The 17,062-nt window shown below is 42.5% G+C and overlaps 1 protein-coding gene across 18 annotated transcripts in view; it reads right to left on the reverse strand.

Moving 5' to 3' along the window:
• LCOR (ligand dependent nuclear receptor corepressor) overlaps positions 1 to 6,136 on the reverse strand; it is a 148,754-nt gene extending 142,618 nt beyond the window's left edge. For 5 of the 18 annotated variants that reach the window (XM_077878151.1, XM_077878153.1, XM_077878157.1 and 2 more), the window contains exons 1-2: positions 5,994 to 6,136; positions 4,871 to 4,944 (exon numbers count right to left, since the gene is read on the reverse strand). Coding sequence is in view for 7 of the 18 variants with exons in the window: in XM_077878143.1 (XP_077734269.1) it covers positions 4,871 to 4,944; positions 5,239 to 5,327 (163 nt within the window). In the remaining 11 variants the exon portion in view is untranslated. Of the gene's footprint in view, positions 1 to 4,490; positions 4,556 to 4,870; positions 4,945 to 5,238; positions 5,413 to 5,989 lie in introns of those variants that run through there. The other 13 variants (XM_077878159.1, XM_077878148.1, XM_077878150.1 and 10 more) reach the window with 9 other exon arrangements.
• Between the last annotated feature and the right edge of the window lie 10,926 nt (positions 6,137 to 17,062).

Genomic DNA, 17,062 nt, shown 5'->3' on the forward strand with positions numbered 1-17,062 from the left:
AAAAAGACAATAACAAGTGTCAGCAAGGTGGTAAAGAAACTGGAATCCTCATACACTGCTGGTAGGAATGTAAAACAGGGACTGCAGCTGGTTTAGAAAACAGTTTGGAACGAATGAATGAATAAAAAATAAAGCCCCTGGGTGGCTCAGTCAGTTAAGCAGCTGCCTTCAGCTAAGGTCATGATCTCTGGGTCCTGAGAGACTGAGCCCTGCTGAGCAAGGAGTCTGCTTCTCCCTCTGTGCTCTTGCTCTTGCTCTCTCAGGTAAATTAATAGAATATTTTTTAAAAAAACTAAAGAAGTTTGGCAGTTCCTCAAACATTAAGTTATATGACCCAGCAATTTAACTCTTAAATACACACTCAAGAAAAGTGAAAACAAATGTTCACAGAAATATAATTCACAACAGGCAAAAAGGGGAAACAATACCATTGCCCACCAACTGATGAATGCTAAAACATAGTATGTCCATACAATTGCAATATTACTTAGCCATAGAAAGCACTTAGCCATAGAAAGCACTAAGTGCTGATACATGCTACAACATGGATAAATCTTAAAAACATGCTAAGAAGCCAGACACAAAAGGCCATATATATTGTATGATTACATTTATATGAAATATAGAAGACTGACAGAAAGCAGATTGGGGATGCCAATGGCTGGGGTCACAGATGGAATGGGAAATGACTGCTAATGGGCATGGGGTTTCTTTTTTGGGTAATGAAAGTGTTCTGGAATTATATAGTGATTTTATTTATTATTTATTTATTTATTTATTTATTTATTTATGACAGACAGACATAGAGAGAGGCAGAGACACAGGCAGAGGGAGAAGCAGGCTCCATGCCGGGAGCCCGACACGAGACTCAATCCCGGGACTCCAGGATCGCGCCCTGAGCCAAAGGCAGGGACTCCAGGATCGCGCCCTGAGCCAAAGGCAGGCGTGCTAAACCGCTGAGCCACCCAGGGATCCCCTATATAATGACGTTTAAACAATGTAGTGAATAAACTAAAATTACTGAATTGTATATTGCAAAAGGGTGAATCTTAAAGTATGTAAATTATACCTCAATTGAAAAAAAGAAAAACTTCAGGGTACAAACCACCTTATTGGAATATTTCCTGCATACAAGAGACCTAAAATCAGCTAATAATTCACACTGGGATTATCCCCAAAACAATGTGCCATTGTAAGGAACAGTAAAAGGATTTTTTAAAATACTCGCAAATAGAGTAGAAGATAATTTGGAGAGTAGTGATGGTAAGGTTTTAACCTGAAATTACAGAACAACAGCTTTGTTTATTAACATCTAGCCAATATCCAGATTCCATACAACAGATGGGTAGACATAAAGAAATTAAGAATGAAAAGAGAAGTTCTGAGGCATATCAAAACAAATCAAACCCCTTTGCTGAGCTTCACAGCCAGCTTGCAAATCAGCAAAGAAAATCAATCTCATTATTTAACATATACCTGTATTTGCCACGAAAAATGCTTTTGGACTATGTTTGCAAATACCAAATGCAATCTTTAAGGATGAATATTTGGCAATACAAGAGATGTTTCAAGAATACATATACCACTGATTTTAGACAACTGCAAAAATAGGTTTTGTGCAATGTAATATAGTACAGCCTCCAAATGAGAAGAGACAATTTTGTATAACATCATTCCCGTGAAGGTGATTTAAAAAACAATTATGTGTCATTGCTGAGTTCCAAAATGAAATCTTCAAATAAAGGAAACATTCATCTCCTGAGCTAAGGAGTGAAATGCAATGTAAACCCCAAGGTGCCTAACAAAGAGACCCCACTTTTTAACCTGCATTAGAAAATCCTACAAGCTACCTTTGCAAACCTATCATCTATACATCCCCTACATGAATCACGGTCTCATCTCATTCTTTGCCACTTTTGCTTATTTGTTTTCTCTGGACAGGAGTGACTCTTCTGTATTCATCAAATAACGCTAAAATCTGCCACCTTCTTCATGAAGCCTTCCTACATCATTTCGAGAGATTTCTTTCACTTCTAAACACCCCTAGGACTTGCTTGCACCACAGTATGGCACATTTTGCCTTGTACTATTATTGAACACACTATATTTTCTCTAAGTACTAAAAGTTCCTGAAGATTAGGGTAGATTCCCCAATACTCTCATCTGCCCACAGCAGATTCAAAATTAAATGAAGTCCTTACCTAAACCGCCTTTCATTCCTAAAAACAGCACTAATATAAGTAGCTAAGTAATTATGTGGGTGCTCAGAGATGGCAAGTCCCCACAGACACTGAACACCTAATTCTCACTCTGAAAAAAATTACAGGCCATCCAGTATAGCCCATAAGGCTAAATAAAAAAAAAAAAAGAAAAAAAGAAAGAAAGAAAGAAAGAAAGAAAGAAAGAAAGAAAGAAAGAAAGAAAGAAAGAAAGAAAGAAAGAAAGAAAGAAAAGAAAAGAAAAGAAGAGAAAGGAAGAAAAAAGGCATTATTCAGAGATTTCCTAGAATTGTTCTGGTTACCAGCACATCTGAGGGAATCAGGGCAATATGAAATAACTATGTAAAGTCAAAGAGACTTAACTCTGCTATCCTTTTCAGCCAAGCTAGAGCTAAGGTGAAATCAGCAAAACTTTCCCTACATTGAGAAGAGCTTTTTAAGAATACAGCAAGGATGAGGAGCAGCCAAGCAAAAGGTTACATCACACCAAGCAACATAGAGAACCTCAATCTTCTTGAAATATGGACTGCCATAGTCTCAGAGGACACCTTAATAATCACCTGGTTACCAAATATCCATCTTGATTGATCATAATCACTGTCTGAAACTGCTGACTCCAATTCATCTAAAATGTAATAATGGAAACACAAACACCTCCACAATCCTGATGCACCCACCACAAACCCCCCAAAATAAAAGAATTAGATTTTGGGAATAAATGAGAATTAAAAATGAATTCATTTTAAATCCAAAGACTGCTGTAAATTAAGTATCATTTAGAAACCAAATGACCCTCAAGTACTAAGATAATCAGTCAACAGAATCAAATAGAAGGTTAACTGTTCAGAACCAATCTCATTAAAATAAAACGAGGAATTATTTCGTCTGCTCGTGACAAACCACATAGCTGCCTTTTCCTTATATGAGAATCACTGCTAACCTTTATAAGAAAGTTAACACTACTATTGATTTACTTAGAACCCTTCTTAAAGAAATTACATATGATAAAAGAGAAAATATGAAACCCAATTGATTTTAGCTGTGAGACTATCAACTATGTATTACTCCTCTGCCCTCTGGACTTTAAATATCTCCTGAACTTTACCACCTTCAAAGTGGAAATTTGGAGTTAAAAGTATGCTTTAAGAAAACTGAGGACTAGATTAAACCCCCCCTACAAAAAAACAAATCAAAATTTGATATTAATATATTTACACAATTTTGCTGTCATTAAGAGAAAAGAAAAAATAAAATACAACCTTGTCAAGCAGCAATAAGTAACCACTAACACTAGCAATGACCGATAAAAAGGGGACCTGAGGCAGAAGGCAAGGTATTCAAAGCAAACAGAATAAGACCAACAACACATTAAAACCATCTAAACTAGAGTAACAGTAACTTAAGGAATCTACAGGGCTAAGTCAATTTCAAAATCTTTTAAAAACTAAAAAGCCCTACTGAAAAAAAAAAAAAAACCAATCATGAAAAAAAGAGAAATAAATACAAGAACTAAAAATTCTTCAAACTAATTTCACTATTTTATATTCATAATTCTGAAAACTCACTAATTTCACTCTTCTCAAAACCTACATGCCTTCATAAACTCTCATATGATGGTTATAATAAGTAATTCAAAATGAGCTTAATCTGATGTAACATTTTAGCAAATGTATTACAGATTTGAAAAAAATACAAGCAGAGACACAGTAAATGATAACCGATAACCAAAAGGCTTTTTGGAGAGCAGAGCTGGGCTTGGATTGGCAGGAGGGAAAATTTAAAATACGTCCACAAGTCAGCTTATATCAAAAAAAATTGATTCGTGCCTTTATTACTTACATAAGCATATTTTAAAAATGTACTTTTAACCTGTGGACAACCCAAGTGATATCAGATACCTTAAAGGGTTGCTGCCTATTTTAATTTTGATGTTACAGCCTAAACGTTTAACAAAATTCACATAGATCTTCATAATGAAACACTTCAGAAATGGAAAGGCTTATATTCTCTAGGTAAAGGTTACCTTATGTTTCACTTAAAGTTTCAGTTTTGCTTTTTAATCTATTACAGAAAACATCTCTTGTGGGACATTGTAAAGGGCATACCCTCCTGTCAAGCCAGAAAGCTCAAACACAAAGACACCGAGCTAACCAAGTGCTGTAATTCTTCCAAACTGAGCCTCTCCACACCCCCTCCACCCTTCCCCCCAACAGATATGTCTATTAAATCAGTGTCTGTTCTCCCCCTCGCACAACAAAGAGAACTTCTCACCGCATGAAATTGCCGCTGAATGGACACCAGAAAGCAGGATTTGCATAATTCCTTCCAACGAAACCCTGTCGGGAAGGAGGGGATGAGGGGCCCAAGCGTACGGATAGAATCTCCTAGATTCTGCTGGGGAAGACCTGGTTCCCAAGAATATTCCCCACGGGGGGAGAAGGGGAAAAGGGGCTGGAATTCTGCGCCTCCCCGAAGACCGGCCTGCGGGACGGAGGAGCACGAGAAAGCATCTCCCCACGCAGCAGCAGCAGCAGCAGCACCGCACCAAAGATGGGGAAATAACAATGCTGGGGGACAGGAGAGTCAGACACAAGGATGGACTGGGGCTAGGGGGCGGCGGGCGGAGCGGAGACACCACACGGGCCACTTACTTTTTGGAGGGGGGTTAAATATATGAGTTAAGCCCTTATGGTCCCGCCGGCCGCCGCACAGAGGGAAACGGGACCTTGGGAGAGAAAAACAGACAAAACACACAGTGTGAGAGGCGCAGCTCAGCCGCCCGGCCCCTCCCGGGGCGCCCCCGTCCACACTCCCTCCTGCCCGTGGGGAAAGGGCCAGCCGGGGCCCGGGAGGCTGGGGGACTCGGGCGGGGGGCGGCGAGGCTCTCGGCGAGGCGGCGGCTCCAGCAAATCCCTCGGGAGGGGACAAGAGCGACCCCCGCTCCGGCTTCTCGGTCGGACCCGGTTCCACCCCCTTCCTCCCCGCCGCGCACACACCGAACACAAATACACACACACACCGACCCGAGCGTCGAGGATTAACTCCCCGGCCGCCGCCGCCGCCGCCGCCGCCCGCAGAGGAAGTGCAGCCGCTGCCCCCCGCGGCCATGACACCCTACTTGGCTCGGTCAGGCGGACCCGGGGCCTGTGACAGCTCCGGCTCCCTCCGCCCCCATCTCCACCTCACGCCTCGCACACGCCCGAGCGCCGGGCGCCCGCCCGCCCGCCGCCGCCGCCGCCGCCGCCGCCGCCGCGCGTGCACGCGGGGACCCGGGCGCGCGCCGCCGCCGCGCGTGGGGGAGGGGAGGGGAGGGGAGGCAGGCGCCCGCCGAGCGGAGGCGGCGGCCGAGCGCGCCCCCCACCACCCCCCGCCCCGGTGCCCGGCTCCGCAGCGCCCGAGGCGGCGCCCCCGGTCTAGTGGCAGCGCCGCGGGGCGAGCTTCCACAATAAGCCGGCGGCGGCGCCGGGCCGCCGGGCGGGGAGGAGGGGGGACGGGAAGGAAGGGGCACGCGCTCCCGCCCGAGAGCCCGCCCCGGGGAAGGCGCGCGGAGGGGAGGGGAGGGGAGGGGAGGGGCCGGGGAGAGCCCGCCCGGAGGTCGCGCGCGCCCGCGCTCCGGGGGGTGGGGGAGGGGGACGCCCGAGCCAAAGAGGGAGGGCGGGCGGGCGGGCGGGCCGGGGCGGCAATTGCCCGTGCCCCGGCTCCCTCCCTCGTCCGGGGCAGCCGGTGGCGGGGCGGCCCAAGGGCCGGAGGCGGCCGGGGGAGGGTCTCACCTACACAGTGAATGAGCTTGTGGCGCCACGAGTCCAGTTCCTGCCGAAAGCCGCGTCTCTCAACGGAGCATTGCTGCCGCCTACACACCCTCGCCATCTTCTGCCGCCCGCCCGGCCCTGCCTCCGCCGCGGCCCCGCGCACGCCCAGCCGCGTCGCCCGGGGCCGCGCACGCACCCGAGGCCTGGGCGTCGCGCCTCCCGCCGGGGGCGGCGCGGGGGCAGGGCCGGCCTCACCTCGCCGTGGCCCCGGCGCGGTCCGCGGGGCGCTCGGGCGTGCGCTGGCGGCGAGCTCGGCGGACTGCGCGGCCGCCCGGCGTGCGGTGTCGGCGCCTGTGTGCGCCGCGGGCTCCCCCCTCCGCCCCGCCGCCGCCGCCGCCGCCCCCGCCCCGCCGCCCCGCCGCCCCGCCGCCGCCCAGGGAGGCTCCTGCCCGGAGCAGCCGCTCGCGCCGCCCCCGGCGCGCCCCACGGCCGCCGCTGCCCTTCCTCTCCCTTCCCGGAACTTTTTGTCTCTCAAACGAGCCCCGTTTATCACTTCTAACCTGCCTATCGCCCGACACCAACTGTTGCGAGTTCCGCGGTAACCGCGTCTCTGAACTTCTCGGCCGCAGCTGCTCCTCTCGGGAACCTGTTTGAGAAGCCGAGTTCAGAGCAAATGCCCGGGGGCGCCGGGGCGGCTCAGGCCGCGACCCCGGGATCCGGAGTCGGGTCCCACATCGGCTCCCTGCACGGAGCCTGCTGCTCCCTCCGCCTAGGTCTCTCCTCTGCCTCCTTCTCTGTGTCTCATAAATAAATAAAATCTTAAAAAAAAAAAAAAAAAAAAGGATAAATGCCCGGATGCCCGTGGAGGCACTGAGCCCCAGAGTTTTTATTAAAAACTGAAGCGGATCTCATTTATTAAGTCATCGAAAGACCTGGCCAATGTTTGCACACCCAGCAAAAACTGAATCAAGCGTTTTAAACAGAAAACTGAGAGGTTTCTACTAGCAAGGCTGAGCATAGGCGAGATTCTCCAGGTGGCACCTTCGAAACCTCTCCTGTGTGTGTAGAAAGAGGTTTAAGAAAATTGTGCCAAAATGAGAAGGGTATTTCAAAAAGAAGGTTAAATTAGCAATACTTAAAGCGGAGTGCTGGAAAGTGGCATAATTCCATATTTCTGGAGACACTCGAATATTTTCAATGATGAAAGGGATTTTTCAGGTGAAAACCTTAGGATAATTAAATCACCCTGCGCAGAGCACTACCTGTTCCGTTTAAACATTATTCTGATCTGAATGACCTGTTATTTGGGACAGAAAGAGAAAAGAGAAAATGGAACAAAAGGAGAAAGCGGCGGGGGGGGGGGGGGGGATGGGGGGTGCAGGGACAGAATACAAAAGCAAAAAAGGGGGGGAATAGGTCCCTCTTTACCAATAAACCCAGTACCCAGGATTTTTTTTTTTTACCTCTTCCCCATCTTTGGGGTTTAAGCTTAAAGACGGTGTATTCCTGCTTTTAGATATATAAATTTAATGTGAAGACTTAATTTTAATTACTGTAATAGGCAAAACAAAATCATTAAATACTTGCAGGCAAGAATCACATCGGTGTATTGATTTCTGTCTTTTCAACATAGCGGTCCTGATCTCAACTAGGCACTTGTGGAATGCCCTGTCTATCCATAAAGAGATGGAGTAGGTGGGCTCTTGAGTGGAACTGGTTTGCAATGTATGTAGAGAAAGGCACCTCTGCTCCCCAAATCTAACACCAATGATCGTTTCACAATTCTCAGAAGTCCACAATGTTTCGCCTGCTAAAGAGAACTGTCAAATGAGCAAACTATTAAGTAAGGAAGTATTGAATTTCTGTGTACACAAAACTATCCTGAGTAGTGAAGGAAAACAAAAACGTGAAATGAAAGATTGCTGAGGACACCCACCCTGCACATGTGATGGCGGGACATCTTCTGTCTTCAATCTGTTATTTTCTTTCCTTTACCACTAGGTGGTAGGTTTGAGTCTAAGTTGATACGGTTTTTGGAGGAAGTATGCTTCATGAAGTTTCAAATAAATGAACAACATGTAACTATATACAATGAATTAATGAATGTATTTTCCAGTCACTCATATAATCTGCTTGAAATGATCAAGCCAAGCGTAATTCTCCCTCAACATAATTTCTTAAAGAGTCTCAGACATGTAGATTAAGAGGATCTTAGAGACTTCAGAGATTGACTCTAATTTGAGGTATGGAATTACAAGCCCAGACAAGTAAAGTGACTTGACCAAGGTTGCATAGCTGCTAGGTGGAAGGAAGGCAACACAAGCCAGAAGACAGATTTCCCAATTCCCAGTTCAATGCTATTTTTATTACTCCACTTTGAATTGCGATTTTTGCTTCACTTATTTTAAGTTATGAACCAATATATAGTTGACCTCTCACAAAGGCTTATTTGGAAGAAAGGATGAGGGGACAATAGTAATAACTATCATTTATTGAGTATCTACTATATATCTAACACTGCATCTTTATTTCATTCCATCGGAATAACTGCCAAAAAGGAGGTATTGTTTTTACCTACTTTTTACATTTTCCAGATTAGAGATTCAAGATTCAGAGGAGTTAAGTCCAAAGTCACAAAGTTACCAAATGCCAAAACCAGAATTCTAAGATCTCTCTGACTCCAAAACCCTCTAATTGTCGTGCAAGTAGAAGCAGGACTCTGCATGCAGAGGATTCATTTAATTCCATGTGAGAGGTTATATTCCATTGCACAGCTAAGCAGTTTGACAAAATTGTCGAGCTCCCATCATGTATCAGGCAGTGTCCTAGGCACTTAGGATACCTAGATATCTAAGACATAAGTTCTAACCCTTAACTCTTTTACCTACCCTGGAATAGAATCTTAGCAGCAAGTTCTTTACCATTCTGGGGAGCATCGAGCAATACCACACAGTGGTAAGAGTAGAATCTGAAGATGCAGAGAGATTGATTAGAATCTTCGTTCCATCCCTTAGAACCTGTGTGGTCTTGACAGATTAACTTCTCTGGTCATCAGTTTCCTCATGTGACAAAAAGGATAATAGTGTACAAGATGGAGGTTGTGTGAAGATGAAATGAAACAATCAAGCACAGTGGCTGGCACATTGTTAGCACGAAAGGACTATCAATTCCCATGATTTGGCTCCTGTCTGCTCATCCAGTCTGCAGGGTGACAAGAAACCAAGATGCTTGTACAGTTTGGGCTGAATATGTAACAGCATGAAGAAATAGTAACAATGACCTTGGCCTTTGAAAACAATGGTCCCTGAGTCATATTCTATAGTTCTTGCAATGGGTAGATGATAGGGAAAAATGGAACACGGAAAATGACTATCAGAGAGTAGGGGTAGCCTCTGTGAACCATAGGACTGGTTGGTCAGCATTATATTAAGCTTGCGTCTGGTCTGATTAGAGGTGGCATGTAATATGGGAAAGGACGTCAGAGAAATGGGAGAATGAAATGGATTGCAACCTTTTTAAGAAACAAGTCTCCTAATGAGAGACCTGTTAAAAAACATGGTCAACTTCTCATGAATTCCCATAACACTTTTAAAAGCACTTTTCATGGATTAGGTCTTTTACTCCTCACAACAACCCAATCAAGCATCCCCTGCAGGGATCCCTGGGTGGCGCAGCGGTTTAGCGCCTGCCTTTGGCCCAGGGCGCGATCCTGGAGACCCGGGATCAAATCCCACGTCGGGCTCCCGATGCATGGAGCCTGCTTCTCCCTCTGCCTGTGTCTCTGCCTCTCTCTCTCTCTCTCTCTCTCTGACTATCATAAATAAATAAAAATTAAAAAAAAAAAAAAAAGAAAGAAAGCATCCCCTTCAGAGCACAGAGAGGTTAAGTAATTTGCCTGACTATGGGTTATGGTAGATTTGGATTCAAACCCAGGCAATCTGGGGCACCTGAGTGGCTCAGTCAGTTAAGCTGCTGCATTCTGCTCAGGTCATGATCCCAGGGTCCTGGGATTGAGCCCTGCATCTGACTCCCTGCTCAGGAAGTCTGCTTCTCCCTCTGCCCCCCACCCCCCACTCATGCTCTCTTTCTCTCAAATTAATCAATTAATTAATTTTTTTAAAGGCCCAGGCAATCTAGCTGCAGAGCCAGCTCTTTAATCTTCACATTATTTTGCTTCCGGTACTACAGGGAAAATGGGACCTAGAGTGAGAGGTAAGACCTAGTGGGTTGAAGGGAAGCCCTGACACTGGTGGAGCTGCTCCTGCAGTAGCTCTTCTCACTTAGTAAAAGACTTTCAAAGTTCCTCTCTTTTTCAGTCTGCCTGTGTATACAGAAAACTTTATGGCTTTATGTTATGTGTGTGTGACACTTTTTTCTTTTAAAGTTGTATTGACCCTGGGACACCTGGGTGGCTCAGAGGTTGAGCGTCTGCTTTCGGCTCAGGGCGTGGTCTCGGAATCCGGGATGGAGTCTCACATCGGGCTCCTTCCTGGAGCTTGCTTCTCCCTCTGCCTGTGCCTCTCATGTATAAAAAATAAATAAATAAAATGTTTTGAGATATATTTCACATGCTATAAAATTTACCTGTCAGTGGTTTTTAGTATATTTACAGAGTTGTGCAACCATCACCACAATCACTATTAGAACATTTTCATCAGCCCCAAGGAAACTCCATTTTAGCAGTTACTTCCCATTCCTTCCTCTCCTCAAACCCCGGCAACAACTAATCTAATTTTCTTCTTCTGGAGATTTCAGGTAAATGGAATCATACAACTGGTAGTCTTTTGTGACTGGTTGCTTTCATTGAGCACAATGTTTTCAGGGTTCATCTACATTGTAGTATGTATCAACACATATTTCCTTTTTATTGCCAAATAATATTTCATCATATGGATATACAGCATTTTTTTTTCCAGCATTTTGTTTATCCATTCCAATTGATGGATACTTGATTGATTTCACTTTTTGGCTATTATATGTAATGCTAGAATGAATACTTGTAAACAACTTTTTTTTTAAAGATTTTATTTATTTATTCATGAGAGACACACAGAGAGAGGCAGCGACATAGGCAGAGAGAGAAGCAGGTTCCATGCGAGGAGCCCAATGTGGGACTCAATCTGCGGGCTCTGGGATCATGCCCTGAGCCAAAGACAGACACTCAACTGCTGAGCCACCCAGGGGTTCCTGTAAACACATTTTTGTGTGGACATGTTTTCATGTTTATTTTAAATACAAATATGCATATGTATCCTATTTTGAAATAGTTTCAAATTATAGAAAAGTTGCAAGAACTCCTATATTCCCTTCTCACAGATTCCTCAGTTGTTAACATCTTACCACACCTGCTTTTGCTATGTATCTACATATATGATTTTGTTCTTGTTGAGTCTTTTTATGAACAGTCTGATAGAAGCCTACAGACTTGGCTCCTGTCACCCCTAAATAACCACTGTGAATGTCCATAAATTAGAGACACTCTCCTTCATAACCATCATATAACCCTCCATCACATCAGGAGATCCACATTGATACATACCGACCCCATTAAAATTTCACTCTCTCTTAACAACGATGTATCTTTTCCTTTTCTGGTCCAGAATCCCATTCAGGAAGTTACACTGAATTTAATTGCCTGTATTCTCAGTCTCTTTGATTTGGATACAATTCCTCAGGCTTCCCTTGTTATCGTTGTTGTTGTTGTTGTTGCTGTTGTTGTTTTTAACCATGACAAATCTAAAAAGAACAGGCCTCTCATTCTGTAGGATGATCCTCAACTGGGTCTATGCAGTGTTTCTCATGACTAGACTCAGGCTGTACATTTTGACAAGAAAACCACAGAAATGAAGCCGAGTTCTCTGTGCATCTCATCAAGGGCTCATGATGTCAACTTTTCACACAAATATGATGAGAATTTTGCTCATCTGGTCAAGTGGTTTTCTCCACCATAAAATCAACATTGTTTCCTTTGTACTTGATAAATATTTTGTAGGGAGATATTCTGAGATTATGCCAATGTCCTGCTCTACCCACCAGCCTTAACATCCATGAAACATTGCCTGAATCACTTACCAGAATGATGATGGTCAAAAGGTGATTTTCTTACTTCATCATTTCTTCTGGATTTACTAATTTACATTCTAATATAAGAAAGAATTTTTCAACTTCCCCATTTTACTCATTTATTCATTAATAAATGAATTGTTATGGACTCATCATTTCCTTCATTCAGTGGGTTGTAATGTATTGCTGTAGTTATTTTCATTGTCCTAGATTTGGCCAGTGGGAGTCACTTCAAGCTGACTTTTTTTATCCTGTTGGCATACCTCCATCATTCTACAAACAATTTCCTTACTTTCTGGTACAGCTAAATGTTCTAGGCTCATCCTGTATTTTTCCTGCCTCAGCTCTAGAATAAGCCAAAGCTCAGAGCTCATAATGGCTACTTTGGGTGAAGGATAGTATTTAGAAATCAAGATTTGGGCTCAGTATGTGCATTCCTACTGGAGTGTCACAGGCTACTAGATCTTAGCAGTCAAAGCTAGGAAATATATGTATGCATATACATAATGTATATATACACATATGCATATATTTATTTCTCTTTCTATATCTATCTCTAAATATACTTAATCATGAGTTACACTGATGCATTTGATTCCAATCCAGCATCTCTGAATACTTGCAAGCCTTTCCCTGCTATACATCTATAAATCCCCTTTTGATAGTGAGAAATCAGATTCCCCTATTTTTTTATATTGACTTCAGTATACTTATTTGCTTGATTCCTACTGTATTTTACAATCTCCTGACCACACTGGCTGCCTCCTTGGCCTGCAACCTCCAGAAACCTTTCTCAAGAGTGTCATCTTCCAGCTACCCAAATGTCATCTCATGGCACACCACCATCCAGGGGATGTCAATTCTCTCCAAGTTGAATGTGATACATTCTGTGCCATTCTAACCAAAATTCCAAAAGGACCTCAAAAAACTTTCCAAAATTTATAAAGAAAAATAAAGATCCATGAATAATTATGATGTCAGTTTTGAAAAAAAAGAGCAGGGGCTCAGTCGATTAAGTGTCCGACTTGATTTCCACTCGGGTCATGATCTCAGGGTCAGAGATCAACCCTCACACGGGGTTCTGCATTGGACGTGGATTCTTCTTAAGATTCTCTCTTTCCAGGCACCTGGGTGGCTCAGTCAGTTAAGCCTCAGCCTTTGGCTCAGGTCATGATCCCAGGGTCCTGGGACGGAGCCCCACGTGGAGCTCTCTGCTCAGTGGGGAGCCTGCTTCTTCCCCTCCCTCTGGCTGCTGCTCCCCTTGCTTGTGCTCTGTCAAATAAATTAACAGAATCTTTAAAAAAAAAATTCTCCCTCTGCCCCTGTCTCCTCCCCACATGTGTGTGTTTTCTCTAACAGCAACAACAAACTTTTTTTAAAAAAGAAAAAGAACAGCAAAGAAGAATTTGTTAGACATGGAAATGTGCAGCCTAGATCCTCCTTCAAAGAACTCAATCTGACTTGTAAGGAGTGTGATCACTACATAGCCTCCAGCTGTCAGCTGCTTCAGGGTTAGCCTCAGCTGCTGGGAGCTATCCTGCCCAAGGTCACCTCTTTCTGGGGCTGCCAAGATATGGTGACTAAGGGCTAGCAGGCTAGAGCCTGGTCATTTCTGCCTGATGCTGGACACTGTGACAGCTAACATTTGTTCCAAAGTATTTCACTGGGTTGGCTGAGGCTTTGTTGAGCTGCACTAGTTTGATTACTTTATCTGACCAATTCTACTCCACACCCCGAATTCCCTTTTACAAATGCTAATCCCTATTAAACCTTTTGCATCCCAGAATCCACCTCCAATTCTGCTCCAGGGAATTTGACATGTAACAAGGAGAGATTCACTTTACTAGATATTATAAGGCCACAGTAATAAAATTACTATGGTGCTAACATAGGAAAAGGGAGATGATAGAAAATAGTATCTTTGTGGCCACTAATGTTAAGAAAAATTTTAAGTTTGAGAAAATTTTCCTAAATGATGGTGGAATTAGGTAACTAAGATATAGTTCTCAGAGGTTGTAGGGATAAAATATCCAATATCTTTAGCATTATTTTTTTATTTTCTTTAAGGAGTAAGTGAGCCTTTTTTTCTATAAGCCATCAGAATCATATACTATTTTAATCTTTATGCTGATCTATTTACCTGAACACATGGTATTTTGTTCATCTGGATCTCAGGAAAAAAACAAACAGTTCACCACTATCTTTGTTAGGTGACTCTAGGGGGAAAAAAAGTATAAGCAGAAAGGAGTTATTTATAACTAGATAGCAAATGAAGGTTGTTTCCATGGAAAATTTGTTTCAATTTTTAAGCCTGAAAAGGTATAAAATGCATCTGAGTTAGCAAAATGAAAGTGTTTAAAGCTAAAGAAGTCTTCAAAGAAAAGTTTAATTAAGAAAAAGAAAGTTTGGTAAAAGCACAGAAAGTTACCTAAATATTCTTGCTGAGCTTTGGCAAAATGTACATTTCAAAATTTGTATATGACACTCTTCCCATTTAACAAAGATGTTCCCTCATTACTGAGCAGCCACTCTAATCTGTGTCGTGTCATCTTTGAAAGATTGGTTATACCGAGCCTGCTATGTACCAGCTACCCAAATGACTAGATGACTTGTTCTGGTCAATGAACTGATTGTGAGCAGAAGTGAGACACATGACTTCCAGGCCAGGTTATTTTTTTTTTTTTTTTCAGGCCAGGTTATGTTCATGGGTCTGGAGATGCAGGTGCACAGTCATTAGAGATTTAAATGATCTTCAAGGATGGAAGCAGAACAGACAGAGCCAGGTATAGAATTCACATCTACTCAGTCCTTATACAATGGTTTTTCAATATTGGCCTCCAAGAGTAATAGATATGATACATGATAACACTTATAACACTAGGTTGTTATAAGAAATAGTTTCAAAAAAATAAAAAATAAAAAATAAAAAATAAATAAAAAAAAGAAATAGTTTCATCATGTAGGTGAATCTCAATTTCTGGCAGATAATACAGTAATTATTACTACAAAAAAAAAAAAGCCACAATACAGATTTCTTTTTTTTTTTTTTTTAGACTTTTATTTATTTATTTGACAGAGAGAGAAGAGAGCACAAGCAGGCGGAATGGTGGGCAGAGGAGGGAGAAGCAAGCTCCCTGCTGAGCAGGAATGGATGTGGGGCTTAATCCCAGGACCCTGGGATCATGACCTGAGCAGAAGGCAACTGCTTAACTGACTGAGCCACCCAGGTGCCCCTAAATTTCTTAAATACCTATCATTTTTAGGGGAAAAAAAATCAGAGTAACTTGTATTAATTTGTGGAATAATGACACTATTTATTGAGTGAGGACTCCTAGTCTTGAGCTAAGCACTTTACCTACCTTATTTTATTTCATACTTAAAACAATTCTACAAAATAGGTACTATTTTTAAATCTTCTTTCAGAGATGAGAAAAATAAAAAGCACAGAGTTTAAATATCTTACTCAAATTCATACAGCAGGTAGATAGAAAAATTTGAACTCAAGAGAGTCTAGTAATTTGGTTTTTATTTTTTTCACTGTAGTGTCTCACAGATGAGGGTAAATGCTACTATGTCTTTGTATGTAATTAAAAGCCAAATTTCCTTTTTATTTTGTCTATATCAACTTAAACATCATGTTACTGATATTTAACAAATGTTTACCCGCTAAGTCTTTGTAGTCCTACAGCATTTAATTGGGTTTGTTGTTTCTTCAGAGCATAAAGGCTCCTGGGCTGACTAATACAGTTTTTCTTGAGAGACAATAAGAGCATTAGCATATATTTAATAATTCCACTAACCAATCCACACTCTTTTTAAAAAAAATCTTGCTAATATTCTTTTATTTGTGATTTCTCATAAGTTCAAGCTCTGTCATTTGTCACGAAAGCCATGTTATGCTGAATGTATTATACAATTACATATGCTTATGACTTATTATTTTGCCTGCAGCACCAGGCCTGTAATTTCTTCTCAAGTGTTGTCTTATTGATCTAATAACAGTTCTTTCCAAATCAATTGAAATGCAGAAGTAACAAATTCCAAACATACACTGTAGAAGACTTGAAATACTGTAGATAAACTGGTACGCATAAAACAAAGGACATGTTCAAGGAACCGTTCAAGGACTATTTGTAGAATGGATGACATTTCACATTCAGAGAAAGAGAATAAGTATACTCAAGTGATGAATGACATCTTGATCTTTTCCACACATTCACTTAAAAAAAAAAAAAAAAGAAAATATAATCTCCACTAGTTGCTTGCAGCTGATGTTACCTTAGCATAAAGTCCCCATTATAACTCTTCTTGAAAATTACGGGATCCCTGGGTGGCGCAGCGGCTTGGCACCTGCCTTTGGCCCAGGGCGTGATCCTGGAGACCCGGGATCGAATCCCACATCGGGCTCCCGGTGCATGGAGCCTGCTTCTCCCTCTGCCTGTGTCTCTGCCTCTCTCTCTCTCTCTGTGACTATCATTAAAAAAAAAAAAAAAAAGAAAATTACTCTGTAACATCTCTCTGAAAGCTTTTATTCTTTCAGTCAGATTCTTCTTGACAGATGCTCTCCGATGCAGTGTTAATGATGCCAATAAACTCCAGGTATTCCAAACAGGTAGTGATGTTGCTGCACAAATGTTCTTTCTTATTGTGTGACACTTTGGATTCTGGCAAATACTATTGGCCAGTTCTTGGAGCTATCACACCTTTTAGAAACATTAGGACCATCGTCATTATACTTTTGAAGTTTGTTGGACATCTTTGATAATGCTTTATGACCTTCAACAAATCACTGATTTTTCTGGCCCTCATTTTCTACTTCTTTGAGAAAGTTGGACTAAGTATTCCCAACTTTCCTTAGAGCTTGAGTTGCCTTAAGTTAACAGAATTCATTAATGTTACATGCTTGAAAGTTTCAAACATTTTACATTTATAGATTTTAATAGAATACTACAGTATATAAAAAAGAATCACAAAATTTTGTGGTACACACCATAGCATTATGTAAAATCAGTAGACTCAACTTTGGATAAA

Source organism: Canis aureus, chromosome 29, assembly GCF_053574225.1.
Source record: "Canis aureus isolate CA01 chromosome 29, VMU_Caureus_v.1.0, whole genome shotgun sequence".
Classification (NCBI taxonomy): Eukaryota; Metazoa; Chordata; class Mammalia; order Carnivora; family Canidae; genus Canis; species Canis aureus.